This window comes from Sorex fumeus, unplaced genomic scaffold (assembly GCF_029834395.1).
Source record: "Sorex fumeus unplaced genomic scaffold, SorFum_2.1 ptg000122l, whole genome shotgun sequence".
Classification (NCBI taxonomy): domain Eukaryota; kingdom Metazoa; phylum Chordata; class Mammalia; order Eulipotyphla; family Soricidae; genus Sorex; species Sorex fumeus.
In genome coordinates this window covers 49,500,351-49,519,410 of record NW_026606179.1, presented here as the reverse complement: position 1 = coordinate 49,519,410, position 19,060 = coordinate 49,500,351, and the positions used below count along the sequence as shown (strand labels likewise).

At 40.6% G+C, this 19,060-nt stretch overlaps 1 protein-coding gene across 1 annotated transcript in view; it reads right to left on the bottom strand.

Annotated features, from left to right (window-relative positions):
* Positions 1-19,060, bottom strand: part of LRRC36 (leucine rich repeat containing 36) — a 57,030-nt gene that overhangs the window by 27,916 nt on the left and 10,054 nt on the right. The window contains exons 2-5 of the mRNA XM_056135887.1: positions 18,335-18,462; positions 15,264-15,456; positions 14,398-14,494; positions 9,789-9,877 (exon numbers count right to left, since the gene is read on the bottom strand). Coding sequence (XP_055991862.1) covers positions 9,789-9,877; positions 14,398-14,494; positions 15,264-15,456; positions 18,335-18,462 — 507 coding nt within the window. The remainder of the gene's footprint in view (positions 1-9,788; positions 9,878-14,397; positions 14,495-15,263; positions 15,457-18,334; positions 18,463-19,060) is intronic.

Below are 19,060 nucleotides of genomic sequence, written 5' to 3'. Positions count from 1 at the left end.
GGTTGTCTCCAAATCTCATTACATGTCCAGCCCATCTGATTTTCGACGCCTTGGCAAAGAAGACAGCATCCCCGATTCTTGACTGTCAATGGAGGTCGGAACTCCGGATTCTTTCTCTCATTTCAGTGAAACGTGATACTCCAAGTATAGCTCTTTCGATTCTCTTTGGGAGACCCGAATAGCGTTCTCATCCTGTTTTCGTAGGGCCCAGGTCTCTTAGGCGTATGTTAATGCAGGAAGAACAGTGGAATTGAAGAGATGTGCTTGGAGCCAGAGGTTCTTTGTCCTCTTAGCTATTTCTTCGACGCTCTTGAAGGTGTTCCAAGCCGCTCTCTTCCTCCTGTGCAACTCAGGTGCCAGGTCATTTGGCATGTTGACTTCTCGACCTAGGTGCACATAACTGTTGCATTTGGAGATGTTTGTCCCGTTGAGAGTGAATGGAACGTCAGGAACAAGACCGTTTCTCATAAACATTGTCTTCATGAAATTCAGCTGTAGTCCGACCTTTCCACACTCATGGTCGAAGTCGGCCAGCATTTATGCCGCTTGGCTAATGTTTGGTGTTATTAGAACGATGTCATCAGAAAAGCGGAGGTGGTGTAGTTGCCGACCGTCTATCTTCATTCCCATTCCTTCCCATTCCAGTCGTCACATGATGTTCTCGAGGCTGGCACTGAAGAGTTTTGGTGAAATGGTATCATCCTGCTGAACCTCTCTCTTGAGGTCAATGATCACTTCCCTGTAGAATGGTGAGATCCTGGTAGTGAATCCGTGATAGAGCTCACAGAGGATCCTGATGTATTGAGTTTGAATGCCCTGATTGGGCCAAGAACAAGATCAGCTGAAGAACTCCACATCGGGACCCATGGCCTAGAATGGAACGAACAGGGTGAGAGACTGTCTGAGTTCATCATGTCGACCAAGACCATCCATGGTAACTCACAGTTCCAGAAGGCCGAATCTAAACGTTGGACGTGGGAGTCTCCCAGTGGACGATTCCACAACGAAACTGACCACATCATATTCAATCGATGGTTTTGCCTGACTGATGTCGCTGTTGTCCCAAAATTCCAAACGGGATCGGACCACTATCTCCTTCGTGCAAAATTCTACTTCACAGAGCAGGGAGAAAGGGCTGCAAAGTTTAAGAAGAGAACTCCCAGAATGACCACCAACTGGGAGCTCTTTGGCACTATTGCTGCAACATGGGAAGATGCCATTGTTGACAACATTGATGAGGAATAAGATCGACTGGTTCAGCACCTGCATGATTGTGCGAAGAATACCAAGAGAGAGATAGCCACAAAAAAATGCCTGTCTTCAAAAACTCTTGAGCTTATTCGCCAATGTGGTTTGGCACATGCCTCAGGCAACTGCAAGAGAATGTCCGAGCTGGCAAAGCAGTGCAGAGATGCGATAAAGGAAGACTTCAAAGAGAGAAGAGCAGAAGTGCTGATAGATGTGGCAGAAGCTGGGAAAAGCACTCATAACGCCCGCCTGTCCTTTGCCAGCTTCAAGACCAAGATCACTGCCCTCTGACATCCTGGTGGTTCGTTCTAGCACATCTTCCAGAAGGGCAATGGAGAAGATTATCCATGACTTCTACTCAGATCTCTTTGATAGCCATGTCCACCTGCCCACATACCAAATTCCGCAGGATGGATATGTCGCTCCCAATGTTCTCCCTTTCGAAATCCAACACACCATTTTGTTGGTAAAGAAATGAACAGCACCTGGCGCAGACAAGGTCAGACCTGAACACCTGAAGAACCTGCCATCAGTACTCATCAATACGCTGGCTCGGCTCTTCACATGCTACCTGTCTGAATGCAAGGTTCCGTCCCAGTGGAATACCAGCAGGACTGTACAAGAAGGGAGACATCCATGACATTGGCAACTATCGCCCTATCTGCCTATTGTCTGTCATCTACAAGCTGTTCACTCGAGTCATCCTGAATAGGATTGGCAGAACACTAGATGAAGGACAACCATGCAAGCAAGCCGGTTTTCAAAAAGGATTCAGCATGACTGACCATATCCACACGATAACCAAGCTCATTGAGGTTTCCAAGATGCCGCTCTGTCTAACGTTCATTTAAAGAAGGCCAGTTTTTCCATCAAAAACTTTTTATTGTTTTTGGGAAATACCCAGTAGTAATCATGGGATACTCCTAATTCTATGCTTGGGAATAAGTCCTGGCAGTGTTCTGGGGGCCATGAGGTACCAGGATCAAACCCAGGTCTCTCACATGTATGTCATGTGCTCAGTCCACTGAGATCTCTCTGATCCCTAAAACCTTCCTTTCCCCCCCACATTTGGTGGCGTTCAGTGCTTACACCTGGCTTTGTGCTCAGGAATCACTCCTGGCAGTGCTCAGGGGACCATATGGGGTGAATTCAGCTCACCCACATGCAAGGCAAGTGCATTATCTACTGCACTCTCTCTCCAGCCTCCTAAAACTTTTTTGTTACTTGTAATGACAGGGAAATGGCTTTGTAATGCAGGTGCATGGCTGGAGAGATTGTACAGCAGGTAAGGTACTTGCCTTGCATGAGGCAAACCAGGGTTTGATCTCTGGCATCCCATATGGTCCCCCGAGAACCACCAGGAATAATTCCTGAGTACAGAACCAGGAGCATCACTGAGCATCGCTGGGTGTGGCCCCTAAAATAAAATAAACAAAATATAATTCAGATGAAAAAAACTTTCAGATGAGACTCTCCTTTACATGTTTGGCAAAAAAACAAAAACAAAAACAAAAAAACAACCAAAAACCAAAAAACCCTATCCCACAGTTGAAAAAGAGATGTATTATCTTTTTAATGAAGAACTTCTACACGAGGAAGAAATAAACATCTATTTCATTGTATGGGGGAAGTTTCTGCTTTATTCAAGCCTGATTTTCCCTCTATTAAGCCAAGAGAAGACAAGAATTGGCAGGCTGAAATGAGAGGTATTTCAATAAATTATAAAATAAAGTGGTGTCACATCTCTGTCAGACAGAAATGAATAGCAAAGGTGGTAGTGGTGAATTTCTCTTTGCTATTTTAAAATATGATTTATCAGCTCAGTACATGTCAGGTGTAATTCTAATGAAAGGCAAAAAGAATTGCCTAAAAGAATAAGCGGGTTTCTTTCAGCCCACAGCATCTCTGTGTGTATGCTATGTGCATACACCTACAGGAGAAATGTAAATGATCTTTTTAGTAAAGCATTCATTGTTCTCCAAGAATCTTATCTTCCACTCATACAACCTCCTACTAAAAACCACACTATAACTCAATCTTTGTCACCACCTGTCATGCTGTTTATCACCTATTCACAGCTGTTCGGAACAATGCCACCAGCCAAAAGCCCTTCTCCTCCTTACAGGCCATCTCAGTGTTCTCCAGCATGTAAGCGCTGACAACTTTGTTTCTGTCGCTGCCACAAAACCTTTTCTGGCTTTCTGCGAAAACACACTGAGTTTCTTTAGCATGTGTTCATCCACATCAGTGTTTCAAGGACTCAATAGTCTCATGAATTTGGAGAATGGGAATCCATTATGAAAAATCACAATTTCAAAAGTTAAAGTGCCAAAAAAAACTATTTTGAAAAACATTATATTGGGAGAGTTTGTCATACTATACATAAATATTAACTTGGAATGAATCAACAACCTAAATGTAAGATCTAAAAATATAAAACTCTCAGAAGGTAGGTTTTCATAACATTATATTTGGCAATGATATACTGGATGTGACACTGAAGCCATGAGCAACAAAAGAAAAAAAAAAGACAAATCAGGGCCAGGCAATGGTGCCACATGCCTTGTGTGCTGAAGGCCTGAGTTTAATCTCAGGCATCATATGGTTTCCCAGGCACTTCCATGACAACCCCTGAGCACTGCAGTGGGAGCAGCCTCTGAGTACTGCTGGGTATGATTCAAAAAAGAAAAAAGGCTTTATAAAAATCATTTTTGTGCATGAACATCTAGAAATATAATCTCTAGGGAACTGGAGAGAGTATAATTGGTAGGGTGCTTGCTTTGCATGCAGCCAACCTAGGTACAATCCCTGGTACCCCATATGGTCCCTTGAATCCCGCCAAGAGTGATTCCTGAGCACAGAGCCAGGAGTAAGTTCTAATGCTATAAGTGTGGCAAAACAAAACAAAAAATAGGGGCTGGAGCAATGGCACAGCAAGAAAGGCATTTGCCTTGCACACGGCCGGCCCAGGTTCAATTCCCAGCATTCCATATGGTCCCCTGAGCACCGCCAGGGGTAATTCTTGAGTGCATGAGCCAGGAGTAACCCCTGAGCATCGCTGGGTGTGACCCACAAAAAAGCAAAAAAAAAAAAAACCCAACCAACTAGGATCTACAATATATACTTTGAATAAAACAATATCCAAAGTAAAAGGCAATCCAAAGGGGACTAGAGATTTGATACCAAGGTAGAACAAGTGCTTAAAACCTATAAGGTCTTGAGTCCCTCCCCCTCCCCACACACACAGGAAAAATATTTTGAAAATAATGTATTTGATAAGGAATTGGTAGTTTGAAGAGAGAGAACTTCTAAAACTCAAAAATAAATAAAACAACCTGATTCCTAAATGGGCAAAGGACTTTAATTGATATTTCTTTGGTTTGTTTTTGGGTCACATCTTAGTTCTTGGGGTTTGCTTCCAGGATCACCAAAAAAGGCTATAAGTCCTAGCCCTTCAAGCCATCTTCTGGGTCTGAGCAGACATTTCTTAAAAAGGAGATATACAGGGCCTGGAGAGCAAATAATGATGCCCCAGCATCACTGGGTGGGCCACTGATGTTCCCAGAGCACTTCTGGACCTGAGAAGCTCTGAATCCTAGGGCTCTAGCATTGAACCAACTGTTAGGCCCAGTTGGCCAAGAATTGCTGGGAGTGTCTCCAGGATCCCCCAAGCCACCAGGCACTGCTCGTGAGTCCCTCCCCTTAAAGAAGGCTAATAACATAAAAAAATGACTAATAATATGATAAAATGTTCAAGATTACTGATAATTATGGAAATTAAAACCAAAACTATGATATATCATCTCATAATCATAAGTATGGTTATTGTAAAAAAATGACAGAAAATAACAAAATATTGACAAAAATGTGGATAATATATACTGATGGTAGGAATATAAAATGATGCAGTTGCTATGGACAATGGGAATTGCAGGTTCTAAAAATTCTGGAGGAAGGGTGGCATACCCAGTGACACTCAGGTGCCACTCCTGTCTTTGTGCTCAGGGATCATTCCTAACTGGTTATCAGAGGACCATATGTAGTGCTAAGGATATGGTCCATATGCAGCTGTGTGCAAGGCAAATGTCTAAACCTCTGCAGTCTCTCCCTAGCCCAGATCCTGAAAAATGCAAAAATAGCAATCACATTACTCAGCAACTTCACTTCTGGGCACATACCCAAGAGAAGTGAAAGCAGGGTCTCAAGGAGATTTGTATGCCTGTGTGAAATAAGCCAGTCAGAAAAGGAAACAAGGGCTGAGAGTGTAGCTCAGCAGAAAAGCACCTGCCTTGCATGTAGGAGACCTGGGCTCAAACCCCAATCTCAAAAAAGAAAGAAAAGAAAGGAAAAATACATGATTCTATCTGTAAGATGTGGGGGCTGGAGCGATAGCACAGCAGGTAGGGCGTTTGTCTTGCACGCGGCCCACACTGCCGACCTGAGTTTGATTCCTCCACCCCTCTCGGAGAGCCCGGCAAGCTACTGAGAGGTATTTCGCCCGCATGGAAAAGCCTGGCACACTACCCATGATGTATTTGATATGACAAACACAGTAACAACAGTCTCATGATGGAGATGTTACTGGGCCCGCTTGAGCAAATCGATGGACAATGGGAGGACAGTGCATTTATAAGATGCATTTAAGAGTAGTGAAAAGCAGGAAGACAAAAAAAAAAGGGGGAATGCTGGGCAGACAGCTCAGGACTGGAGAGCATGTCTTGCATATGTGAGACTCTGAGCTCTAACCCCAGCACTCGAATGCCTCCTCCAGTACTTCCAGGAATGGCCCCTGAGTCTCTGATCTGTGCTGGGGAGAGGTCTCCAAAATAAAATGATGGTTGCCATAGAATTAGGGGAGGGGGGGGGGAATGAGAAATCATGTAATGGTTGCAGTTTCAGTTTGACAGATGGATGGTAATAATGGTTGCCCAACATTATAAACGTATTTAATACCAATAAACAGTACACTTGAAAATATTTAAGATGTGGGCCAGAAATATTACTAAATGGATAGAATGTAAGCTTTGCATGCAGGAGGTTTGGGTTCAGTTCCCAGCACAGAATAGTACCCAAGACTGCCAGGAGCAATTCCCAAATACAGGAGTAATCCTTGAGCATCTCTGGCTGTAGCCCCTAAACAAAACTAAAAATGTTTAAGATGGTAGGTTTAATGATACATATATTATACAAAAATTTTGGGGGTCACACCCGGCGATACACAGGGGTTACTCCTGGCTCATGCACTCAGGAATTACTCCTAGCGATGCCCGAGGGACCATATGGGATGCTGGGAATCGAACCCGGGTCAGCCACGTGCAAGGCAAACGCCCTACCCACTGTGCTATTGCTCCAGCCCCTATTTTATAATTTTTTTAAAAAAGAGAAAATATCCACAAACTATGGAAGCAGTGAAAAGTCAGTTACCACAGACTAGAGGGGAAGAAGCAGATGTCTAGGAAAGCACAGTTAGGACAGTGAAACTATTCTGCATGATTTAAAAATGCTGGCTTCATGTCATTATAACATTTGTCAAACCATAATATATAATGCAGAGAGGATAATAAACCCTAATGTTAACAATGGACTTCAGGTGCTAATAAAATGTCAACATTAAGTTCCGTCTACTGTAACAAAAGTATTACTCTGGTACCAGATGTCAGTAGTGGGGTATGAGTGAGAGTAGGAGGTTTATAGGAACTCTGTACTTCCTTCTCAATTTTTCTGTGAATCAAACTGCACCAAGCAATAATGCCTATTTTTATGAATTAAATAATTTGATATTTTGTGGGGTTATGCATCACATCCAACAGTACTAGGGGGTAGTCTGGTTCCTCAGGGGTTACTCCCGGTGCAATGCTCAGGCGGGGCACATGGTTGCAGGACCCCATGCATTCTCACTGAATCCTCACAACAGCCTCAAAGGTGGTTGCAATTATGCCTTACTGTGAAGATTCAGTGAGAATGCATACAGCCTGACTCAGAGTTTATGCTCAGTGTGTGACAGATTGAGAGTGTCCGTCCATTAAGAGTCTATCAGGGAAGGAAGATTTATTAATTGTGGATCATATACAGAGTCGGAGCAGTCAGCCGGATGTTCAGAGGTGCTGCAGCATCAGAACCCACTAAGGTTCTGCAATGAGTAACAAGAAAGTGGTGGAGCACTGTGAGACTATTGTTTGGGGCTGGAGAAAAAGGATTCACTTGGGTTTTGACAGGTTTAGCATGAGGGTCTGGGAAACTCCAAGTTTATATTTCTGGTTGGTCCACAGAAATAGGGCACAGGTGCAGACAAAAACTGGTACAGGTTGTCAAAGCTAGACCAGTATATTTAAGCGCCATCTACAGGGAGGAAATTAAGTAGTATAAATAGATTCCATCCATCAGGGCCACGATTAGAAAAAGACTCTGAAGACATATCCTGGGTGTGTTCACTTTAGGGCTATGGAAGAGAGCAGAATAGGGGGGAGATGCCATGCCCATTCTAAATTACTAGTGGGAAAATTGTTTTGCATTTAAATGATTTTTATCCTATTTTTAAAAACTGTTTTGAACTGAGATAGTGGGATTATCATCCAGAGTTTTCCTGCTAGCCTGTGGTACAGCATTAACATGGCATAACCACTTTAGCCCTATTAGATTATCAACAGCTCTTACAGGCAACACTCCTCAGGGATCTAGCACAAATACAATTTTCTGTGGAAAGCAAAGCTCCTTAACGTTTCAAAGTAACAAAATATAATATATATATTTTTTAAAGGTAACAGCTGGAGCTTCCAAAACCCTTTTGAAAGAGTCAAGTAGAGAGGGTTTTTTTTTTGTTTTGTTTTTTTTTTTTTGCTTTTTCGGTCACACCCAGTGATTCACAGGGTTACTCCTGGCTCTGCACTCAGGAATTACTCCTAGCAGTGCTCAGAGGATCATATGGGATGCTGGGATTCGAACCTGGGTCAGCTGTGTGTAAGGCAAACGCCCTACCCACTGTACTATCACCCCAGCTCCAAGTAGAGAAGTTTTAATCTCAGCAGAGATTATGTATGTCAAAACATTTTTAATTCATGGGGGGTAAATATTTATGTGTGGCAATGATCTGATATAAAAGTGATACTGATATTTATTTTATGAAAAAATGAGGCTGTCAAATTATATCTCTATGGAAATGAATAAATAGATACATGAATCTAGATTAAAAAAACTGGAAGGCTATATTCCAAAGTACTTAAGTACCCCCTGGTTACTCAGGGGTACTTTGGATCCCTCCTTTTCACTCTCTCTCTCTCTCTCTCTCTCTCCTCTCTCTCATTTTGTTTGGGACCACACCCAGCAATGCTTAGGATAGAGGACCATGTGGTATCAGGGATAAATTCAGGGCTCCTGCCCTTTGATCTATATCCCAGGCCCAACTGGAATTCTCTTTAGGGGATAAACCTACAAGTGATTAAAAGATTGTTCTTCATACTTTTCAGTATTTTCCAAAATTATTACAGTAAAATTCCATCGAGTTACAAATACAAAAAACATTTAAAGTGAAATAAAGCAATTCATGTTCCCATGACTTAAGTGCATTGAAACTTCCAAGAAAGGAAATAAAAAACATACCTCAATATGGCTTGTTTTACCATAAAGTACTGTGAAAATGACCTTTTAAAATTTTTTCAAATGAATAGATAAAGCATAAATAAACTATAGTATGTTATAAACTGAAAATTCTTAATGTCCAACCTACACAATCTATTCAAGTTATTGCTCGAGGACTTTGGGGGATTACTTTTAGGAATCTGTATATCATTCAATAGAATTTTCAAAGGGAGAGAAGTCTTGAGACAGGAGAAAGCTTTTCCAAGTAAAAAATCATCTGCTTTAGCTAGTATGAGAGTTCCAGTTTTATACATAGGATATATGTTTAGGGTGCAGGACCATGTGATGTCAGGGATCAAGCCCACAGCTCCTGACTGCACTGAAAGCACGCATTCCAGCCCTTTGGGCTGTCTCCCAGCCCCAATTTCTCTGGGTGAAAACTTTCTCCTAAACACATTAATGTGGCATAAGCACTTGACTCATATTGGATTGCCAACAGTGCTTCCAGGTAATGCTTCCCAAGAATACAGACAGCACAAACACAGGACTTCTTTGCAACTGCAAAAGTTCTGGTGGAATAGTCCAGAAGGCCCAGGGTATGAGTTACATCGATGCAGATGAGTCATGAATGTCTGGCTAAAGAATCAATCCACTTAGCAATGCGCAGGGGCCCATGGGGACAGGCAATGTAATTTTCAGAATGGACTAATGATGTAAAGTGATGTAAATGAAATTGAGCTCTGAGTAAAGGTTATGCTTTTGATGGTTTCTGGCTTAGGTTCGTTCAATAAATTGGCCCTTTCTGGCAGTGAGAGGAAAGGAAAAATACAGCCACTGAATCTTGAACTTGCTTCAGATCAATGTTATTGCTCAGCTACTTTGTCTTCATTCTATCCAATATTAACTATTGCAGCTGAAAAAAACGAATGTTTTAATAATTTCGTAATCCCAAAGAAAAATCTTACCTGTTTCAATTCTATTCTCCACATCAGCATTAACTTTTGTTGTAGAGGTCTCCTCAGTCATGCAGTTTTTCATTTTATTCTCCCTAGAGCTGTCATATAGAATTATTTATTTAGAAAACACTAATTCATGATCATCAGATTATTATCACATGCTCGATACATCATCTGCACAGGTACTTCAGTCAAAGCCACTTTAAAAAATTTTTAATATTTTTACTGGGAATAATGAGAGAAGGGCACAATAGTTCTGCCTTTATGAAAGAGGACCCAGAGCAATAGGACAGCCAAGTAAGGGGCTTGCTTTGCAATGCAGCTGACCTGGTACAGTTCCTTGGCATCCCATACGGTTGCCTCAGCCCTCCCGGACTGGCACAGAGTCAGGAGTAGGCTCTGAGCATCACCGGATGTGACCCCAAAACAATAACAACAACAAATCATCCACAAAAAAGGGGCCGGCGCAAGAGTACAGAGGGTAGGGAGCTTGCCTTCCATACATAGCCAACCAGAGTTCAATCCCTGGCATCCCATGTGGTCCCCTGGGCACTGCCAGGAGTGATTCCTGAGTGCAGAACTAGAGGTAACCCCTGAGCACTGCTGAATGGGGCCCAAAATGAAACAAAAAAAAAAAAGAAAAAACTTCAGAACTTAGACACTATTTGGACCTCTTCCCTAGGCTTGATCCTAAGCACTTTGACGACCATTTGGTGTGAAATGCAACCCGGGTAGAGCTTTTTTAAATATAAATATGTATGGCTAAATGAAGAGCTGAAATATTTTATTTTTAATGAAAAACTCATAGGACACATAAAGGAAAGTTCTGTGGCCAAGAATTACAGTGGAGACAAATATAGCCATTAGCTAGAAAAACAAACAAGAAAGGCACATGATTGCCCTTGACTGATGTTCCACTTAATTGATATTCCTATCTTTGGAAACAAAGTAAGAACTGACAGCCTAGGCCAGGAGCCAGGTACTTTTCACCCATCATTCAAACATAAAAGCCTCCTTATTCTCTAATATCTCCATTTACTGGTTGGGAGAACTAGGAATCAAGCTTAAAAATGGTAAACAATCTTCAACAAGATTGCAGACCTTCTAAGAAATTAATAGTAACATTGGGTGTTTGAGTAACATTTTACCTCTGACAAATGAATAAATAATGAAACTGATTGTTTTCTTTACTAGAAATTTTATTCAGGCATACACTAATTCATGTCTGTATTTCTATTGTAAACATATTATCCCAAAAATAGAAATTAAGAGGCCCGGGGAGATAGTACAGTGGGTAAGGCACTTGCCTTGTCTGAGGCCAACCTGGGTTTGATCCCCAGAACCCCACATAGTTCCCAGACATCATCAGAAGTGATCCTGAATGCACAGCCAGGAGTAACCCCTGAGCATCACTGAGTATGACCAAAAAAAAATTGATTTACAAAAAATATGTGAAAATCATTTTTTGTTTGTTTTTGGGCCATACACAGCTGTGTTCAGGGCTTACTCCTTGCTCTGTGCTCAAGAATCACTCCTGGTGGGGCTTGGGGGACCAGATGGGATGCCAGGGATCTAACCAGGGTTGGCTACATGCATAGAAGCACCTTACCCACTGTACTACCTCTCTGACCCCCTAACCTTTTTTCTTTTCTTGTTTTTGGGTCATATCTGGCACTGTGCAGGGGCTGCTCCCAGCACATGCAGGGGACCATGCAGTTTTGGGGACCAAATCAAGGTTTCTAACATATAAGGCATACACTCCTAGCTCTTTAAGTGCAACACAATCATATACGAGTAACTTCTCAGGGTAGTTTCTTTCCGCAGCAGGGTAAATCTTATTTAATGTAAATTTGCTCGAGCAGGCCCAGTAACGTCTCCATTGGAGACTTTGTTGTTACTGTGTTTGGCATATCGAATACGTCATGGGGAGCTTGCCAGACTCTGCCGTGCGGGCAAGATACTCTCGGCAGCAACCTCAATAAACCTGATTTTAAAATAGGAATTTATCTCCAGCCCAAGGATATGGTTCAGTGCAAAGAGTGCTTGCTTGGCAGAGAGCTCACTTGCTGAATGTAATCTTGCATTATTGTTGTAATCCCAGGTGCCACGATTTATGCAATTCCCTATATACCATCAAGAACAACATGACCCTCAGAAACCAATGACTCCAAAGGCTGGAGAGAGAGTGCTCAGGGATTAAGGTTCATGTCTTGCATGTGACAAACCCAGGTTCAATCCTTGATATTGCATATGGATCCCAGACCAGCACTTGGAGTGGTCCCTGAGCATAGAACCAGGAATAATCCCTAAGTACAGTTGAGTGTGACCCCTGTCCATCGCTACCCAAAAAAGACCACCAACAAAGGGAAGAGGAATATAGGGTAATAAGAAAAATAGGTAACTATGGGTGCTGTCCTGAAGTTACATCATAGCAGTTATATATATATATATATATATATATATATATATATGAGCAAAACCACTGGAAAAGAGAAAGATTCCTGTCCAACACTCATTGGCTTAACTTACTCATTATTCAGCAAATCATTTCTTAGAAACTTTTATGTGCCAGGCACTCTTCTTGGCATGAGTAATAGATACTGCAGTGTACGAACAAAAAAAACTCATCCTGGAGAAGAATAATGTCATGGGAATATGTTCATAATATCTCATATCAAATTTTAAAATGGAATGTACAAGGAGCAGGAGGGAGTACAGGGGTGAAGACATTTGCCTTGCGTGTTTGATCTCCAAGCACTGCCAGCAGTGACTGAGAACAGAGCCAGAATTCTCTGATCTTCATCAGGTGTGGCCCAAGTCCCCATCCCTCAATTAGGATTTAAAATGGTTTACATAAAGAGTAAATTACTACAAAGTAGTATACACTTATTATTGTTGTCTATACATAATCTCATATGTAAACATATACACCACCATATAAGTATATTTGCCATTAGACAACTAGCATCTATTTCTGGGTGGCAGGATTATATTTTATGTCTTACATTTTTCTATACTTTCCAAATTATCAATAATTAGTTTATATTACTTTCATCATCAGAAAAAATACTAATAAATATGTCTACATGTATCTATTCAGATATCTGGAAGGAAGTACACCAAACTTGACTGGTAGAAGAGTCTGGGTTGATTCTGCTTTTCTTGTCACCAGGTTTTCTATATTGCTTTAATGGCAATAGATTTCTATTATATTAGATTTCTAATATAATGCTGGGGATGGAGCTATTGTACAGCAAGTAGGGTGTTTGCCTTGCACGCAGCTGACCCAGGTTCAATTCTGGGCATCCGGTATGGTTCCCCAAGCACTGCCAGGAGTAATTCCTGAGTGCAGAGCCAGGATTAACCCCCAAGGATAGCCGGGTGTGACCCAAAAAGCCAAAAAAAGTTCCAAAACATAATGCTACCATTCTTTTTATGAGGGAGGTGGCCCACACCCAGTGGCGTTCAGTAGTTATAACTGGTTCTCAGGAGTGACTCCTGGCAGTGCTCAGGATTCTGGGAATTTGAACCAGGGTCAGCCAAAGTGGTTGCATGGAAAACAAATCCCTTACATCCTGTATTGTCTCCAACCTCTGCCTTTAAAAAAAAAACTGAAACTTATTTAGAAAGATGTGAGAGGAAAGAGAGAAGTACATATTTGAGAGAGAACTCTTGGCTTCCCCAGAGTGGAAATAAGAAAGCAAAGAAACATCAAAATAATCAAGTGAGAACATGTTCAAGGGAGAACATGGGCTTGAAGAGCAAGCCATTTTGTCTTTTTTTTTTTAAAGCATGGTTTTGGGGGTAGTAAATATTGGTACTTTATTTGATAGGATGTTAATACTAACACGCGGAAAAAGTACTATTTAGGTACCTTAATGATCCAAAATCTGTTTACTTTTGTTTTTTGACAAAGAAACCTTCCCTTTTCCTCCTTTTTTATTAACCATATGTATCTCTAACAACCTTGTCCATGGTAATATAATTCTCTTAATTCAATAGGAAAAGACCATATACTTATTTCTAAATCTACTAAGAAAGAAGTAACAAAAATTTATGGAGTGAAGTCATCTTGTAATATGAGCACTGTTACAGCTTCATTTTTATTTATTTACTTTTTAAATAAAATCAATTAGCTTTACAGAAAGAATTTTACTTAGATGTGAAAGCAGAGAAAGTGAAGACTTAAGTGTTTAAGAAAGAACATGGGCTTCTCCAGAGTGTAAAAAAACCTGGGAGAGCCCGGCAAGCTACCGAGAGTATTCGATATGCCAGACACAGTAACAACAAAGTCTCCAATGGAGACGTTACTGGGCCCGCTCGAGCAAATCGACGATCAACGGGAGGGCCTTTACCTTTACCTTTACAGCTTTAAAGAATTTACAGTTATATTCAAAGTAAACCAAATAGTTCAAGAAAGTAGAAACATTACATTGAGAGCTAGGTTTCTCATCCCAGACTAATTTCAGTATGTTGAACAGATACTTTTATTTCTAGTCGGAGGATTCTTACAAAACTTGAGATTTCTGCGGGAAAAGGAAGAAAGCTAAACAGGAATTCATTACTCTCTCTGTTCACAACCAAACTATACAATTTAGTGGGTAAACAATCTTCTTACCTTTTTTCCACCTCTAAAAGAAAATTCTCACTGTTGCCCAACTGACTAAAATGTAGCTTGGCTGCTTTCCTCTCACTTTCCCGTACTGTTCGGTCATCTGTAGGCAAAAACCGGGATCTGAACATGTTTCTCTTTAAATAATAGCAGGTCAGAAAACCATATTCATGGAACAAAAACTAAAGACCAGCCTCATTCGTCTTCTTTCAATAGAGAGAGGTCACAAAATAATTCATTATGTTGTCACTAGAGCAAGCAGTAACTCGGGAGACTCCAGGGATCCCATAGTAACAACGCCCAGGCAGGTGCAACCGCCTCTGTGGGAAAGTACCGCTTGGGTTGCAGACAATTCAAACTTAACAATAAAAACGTCTGAAAGACTTTACTTAGGTTCCCTACAATAAGTTTAACCAAAGGCCTGAGACTAGAATTTTATATTAAACTTAAATATGCAACAATAACATTATAAAGATATACAGGTCAGCTCATTTAAAGGAATGCTGATTATTCCTGGTCAGCCAAGCCCAAAAAGCTCAATCAGTTTTCTCTGACAAATACAGTCACAAAATTGGGGCACCTGGAAAAATAACTCTGAACCTGGAAACTTTTTGTTGGGGAGGAAGTAGTGGCGAAACCATCAACTGAAGAAAACTAAAGCTGGAAGTAACTGATAAAATCGTAGATGGTCATTTAGTAAACAATCAAAAGGGCTTGTCATACATCCTGCCAACACAAAAGAGTTACATAAATATTGACTAATAAACAAATATATCCTGCCAGTGCACACTCTGGGCTGACTTCCAAAAGGTTATGAGGTAGTTAGTTGAAAGAAAAATTCTGGGACAAGGAACAAGGGAGGACTGTCTTACCCAGTTTCTCCAGAGTTTGTAGCGTGTATACAGCAAAGAGCCTATAATCTGTATCTTTCCTGACAACAGGGTTGAGTCTCAAGTCTAGTTCTTTGAGGAAAGGTAAAGGCTGGAGGCGGGACACCTCCACTAGTGATGGAATGTTGTTATAATATAAATTCAGGTCTTGGAGTGAACATAAATACTGGATCCCCTGCAAGGAAAAGATCATATGATGCAATTGCACATTGGTCAGGACTAGAGATCTCACAGATAAAGGTGGTAATATTTTTATTATTTTCTGTCCTTAAATATGTTATGTGGGGGCTAGAGTGATAGAACAGTGGGGAGGGCATTTGCTTTGCAAGAGGCTGACCAGGGTTTGATCCCTGACATCCCATATAATGTCCGGAGCACCTTCAGGAGTAATTCCTGAGTGCAGAGCCAGGAAGAACCCCCGAACAATGCTGAAATAAAAATAAATAAGTAAAAATTGAAACAACAACAACAACAAAATGTACGTAACTCACCCATGAGAAAGGCCGAGTTGAAACTTCATTGAATTGCCCATAAAAAAGAACATTCCAATCACTAGGCACTGCGTGGTTTTATATATGAAATACTTCACAGACAACACATTTTCTTAACAAAATCTGATATTCAGATATCTGCTGTCAAGTTTCTTCTTCCAAAGTCCCCCAATCACTCTCCCACTCCAATCCTACCCAGTAGTAACCAGGCCCGGCCATCTCTGTACCTCTCTCACCCTGGCTACAACAACTCTCCAGAACCCCAGAAGCACTTCAGCCTTTTTTCCATCATGAAAACATGGCTATCGTAAAGGGGATAATAATACACATAATAATACAGGAGGGGCCCAAAAGTCTGAGCAGGCAGTAGACCCAAGCTAGATTCTTTACACTACATGGTCTCCTGAGCACTGCCAGGAGTAATTCCTGAATCAAGGGCCAGGAGTAATCACTGAGTATTGCCAGGTGTGGCCCAAAAACAACAGCAACAAAAAATTTAGAAGAATAATCTGGAGTTGGTACAGCGAGTAGGGCGCTTGCCTTGCACGGGGTTGATTCTGCTTTGATCCCCAAGACCCTGGGGACTGACCCCCTGAACAATGCCAGGAGTAATTCCTGAGTGCAGAGCCAGGAATAACCCCTGAGTATCACCGAGTGTGGTCCAAAAATAAGAATTAAAAAAAATTTTTTTAAGCTCCAACTCTTTTTTTTTTTTTCAGAAAAAAGAAAATAAGTAATATTTCTGTTTCATTTTGTTCTGTTTTTAGCTCTGTGCTCAGGAATCCCTCCAATGGTATTGAGGGAAATTGAACCTTGGCATCTTGTATGCAAAACATAAGCACAGTTCTTTGAGCTATCTCTCCAGTTCCTCAAGTAATATTTTAAACTCTCTCAGTGTAAAAGCCAAGGAAAATATTTCTATCTTCTCACTTTTCCCAGTTGGCATCAATTCACGTGTTCTCTAAAGTTACACTACAAATTATCATAAAACATTGGGAAGATTAAGCAAAATTATTCAGAGTTCCTAGAGATGAGTATATGCAAATAACTCATAGAAGCCAAAGAAAAAGTGCAGGAACCTTAAATATATTAAGTTCATATATGCCATGCTTTGTACAAGGAGTCTTATATATGTTGCATTTAATTACATATGCTGGGCTGGAGCAATAGCACAGCAGGTAGGGTGTTTGCTTTGCAAGCGGCCAACATGGCTGACCCAAGTTCGATTCCCCGGCCCCTCTCGGAGAGCCCAGCAAGCTACCGAGAGTATCTCACCCATAGGGCAAAGCCTGGCAAGCTACCCGTGGGGTATTCGATATGCCAAATACAGTAACAATTGTCACAATGGAGACGTTACTGGGCCCACTCAAGCAAATCGATGAACGACGGGAGGACAGTGACAATTACATATGCTAATATGATCAATCACAACAGTTTATCATCCAATTTACAGAAATGAAAAAAGGAGAAATGTAGAAACAAATTACAACTAATATCAAATCTTTAAACTAATAAAGAATGAATAAAAATTCACATGAAAAAGGAAGGCCTAAGCAACTTTTTACTAATACCTGATTAAACTGATGAACCAAATACAATTGGCAGCTACCATATGGTTTAAAGAGCTCATTCAAATTGAAGTTTCTGTTTTTAGAATTCTAACTGGAAATTTGATCTTCCTTGGGTTTCCTCTTTTTGGACTTTCAGTTTTATTTATTTATTGCAGTGCCAGGAGTCAAACCTAGGGTATGACACATGCAAGGCAAGTGCTCTTCCACTGAGTCACATTCCCTGGCCAGGCCTTTAGTTTTGAGATCAGATCTGGCTTGTGTTATTGAACGAGTTGCCCCAAACGAGAGCAAAACTGGAGGAATAACCTAGGCGCTCATTACCTAATTCTGGGTGGCATGTGGGAATCTTTTACCATCAGTGTTGTGATAAGGACCTTATTGAGACAACTCAAGAGTTCGACATAATGGGAATGCGTGGAAGAAAGCACCTTTTGGGGTCAGTCACAAAGAAAATAAAATTCCTAGCTCCATATGTGGACATCTGTGTTCGTAAAGTTAAATGATTTTCTTTTCATGGCCATCATTTCTTCCCATTCTGAGAAAAAATAAAGTAACATAGTAACTATCTATGACAATGTTTCTCCATGTGTGTTCCTCATAGCAGGGACACACCAGAAAACTCTGAATGTGTCCTAAACTCACCCCAGACTTAATAGTAACACAAAACCTTTCTCCAAGTAGAAACCAAGAACCTGTACTTTTTACAAGTGTTCCTCATAATTATTTTACACACATTAAAGAGTGTACTATTATCCTAGATAGTGATCATTTAATAGCTTCCCCTGAGTAAAGAAATTTCCCCAATATTTTATGATATATAATTCAAGCATAAATCAAAGTTGAAAGAATTTTACAATGAGTAGTAATATTTAGTTTGGAAACACTTAAAAGAAAGTTCCTATATTCTCCATGAGCATAATATCTACCTCTTATTTTTCCCATCAAATAATTTATTGGTCTAAACTGACTAATCATTGAATATAGAACTTACCTTCAGGCTTGTGATCAAATTTCTTGATAAGTCTAAGGATCGGAGGTTTTTAAAATTTTTGAAAGCATCACCAATGGAATGAATTTTTCCAGCATAAGATCCCTGCAATGAAAGAGACTCCACCAGTTCTGAAAAGAGATAATTAGTAAATATATTATGACTTCTACTTGGATGAATAGCAGAGTCAGTGAAAATAGGCCTTACTTCTTCCCAGCCCCCTTATATGAAAAGATGATAGCCAGAGAAATAACAGTATAGCAGGTAAAGTACTGGCATTGCCCATGGCTGACCCAAGTTTAATCCCTGACACTGTATATGGTACCTCAAGTCTATCAGGCGTGATCCCAAGCACAGAGTCAGGAGTAATCCCTGAGTAATGCCAGAGATGACCCTAAAACAAACAAAAATGATGAGATCTTCCTTTTAAAAATAGTAATGTGATCTAAGACAGTGATATGAAATCTTATAGAAACATTGGGTTTCTCTAATTATTTTGAAGAATGTAAACAGAACTTCTAAATGTTCTCAAATCAATATTAATTCTTCAAAAATGTTAATGTTTTTGTGTGAGTGTCATAGAGTGTAGTAGTCACACAAACCTACATGGTACAGCCTACTACACATTGAGGCTGTATGATTTGGTACCAGCCATACATTAGATTCATTATTAACAAAAACATTAAGCAAAGCATGAAAGTAAATTTTGTCAGTATAAAATATATAACA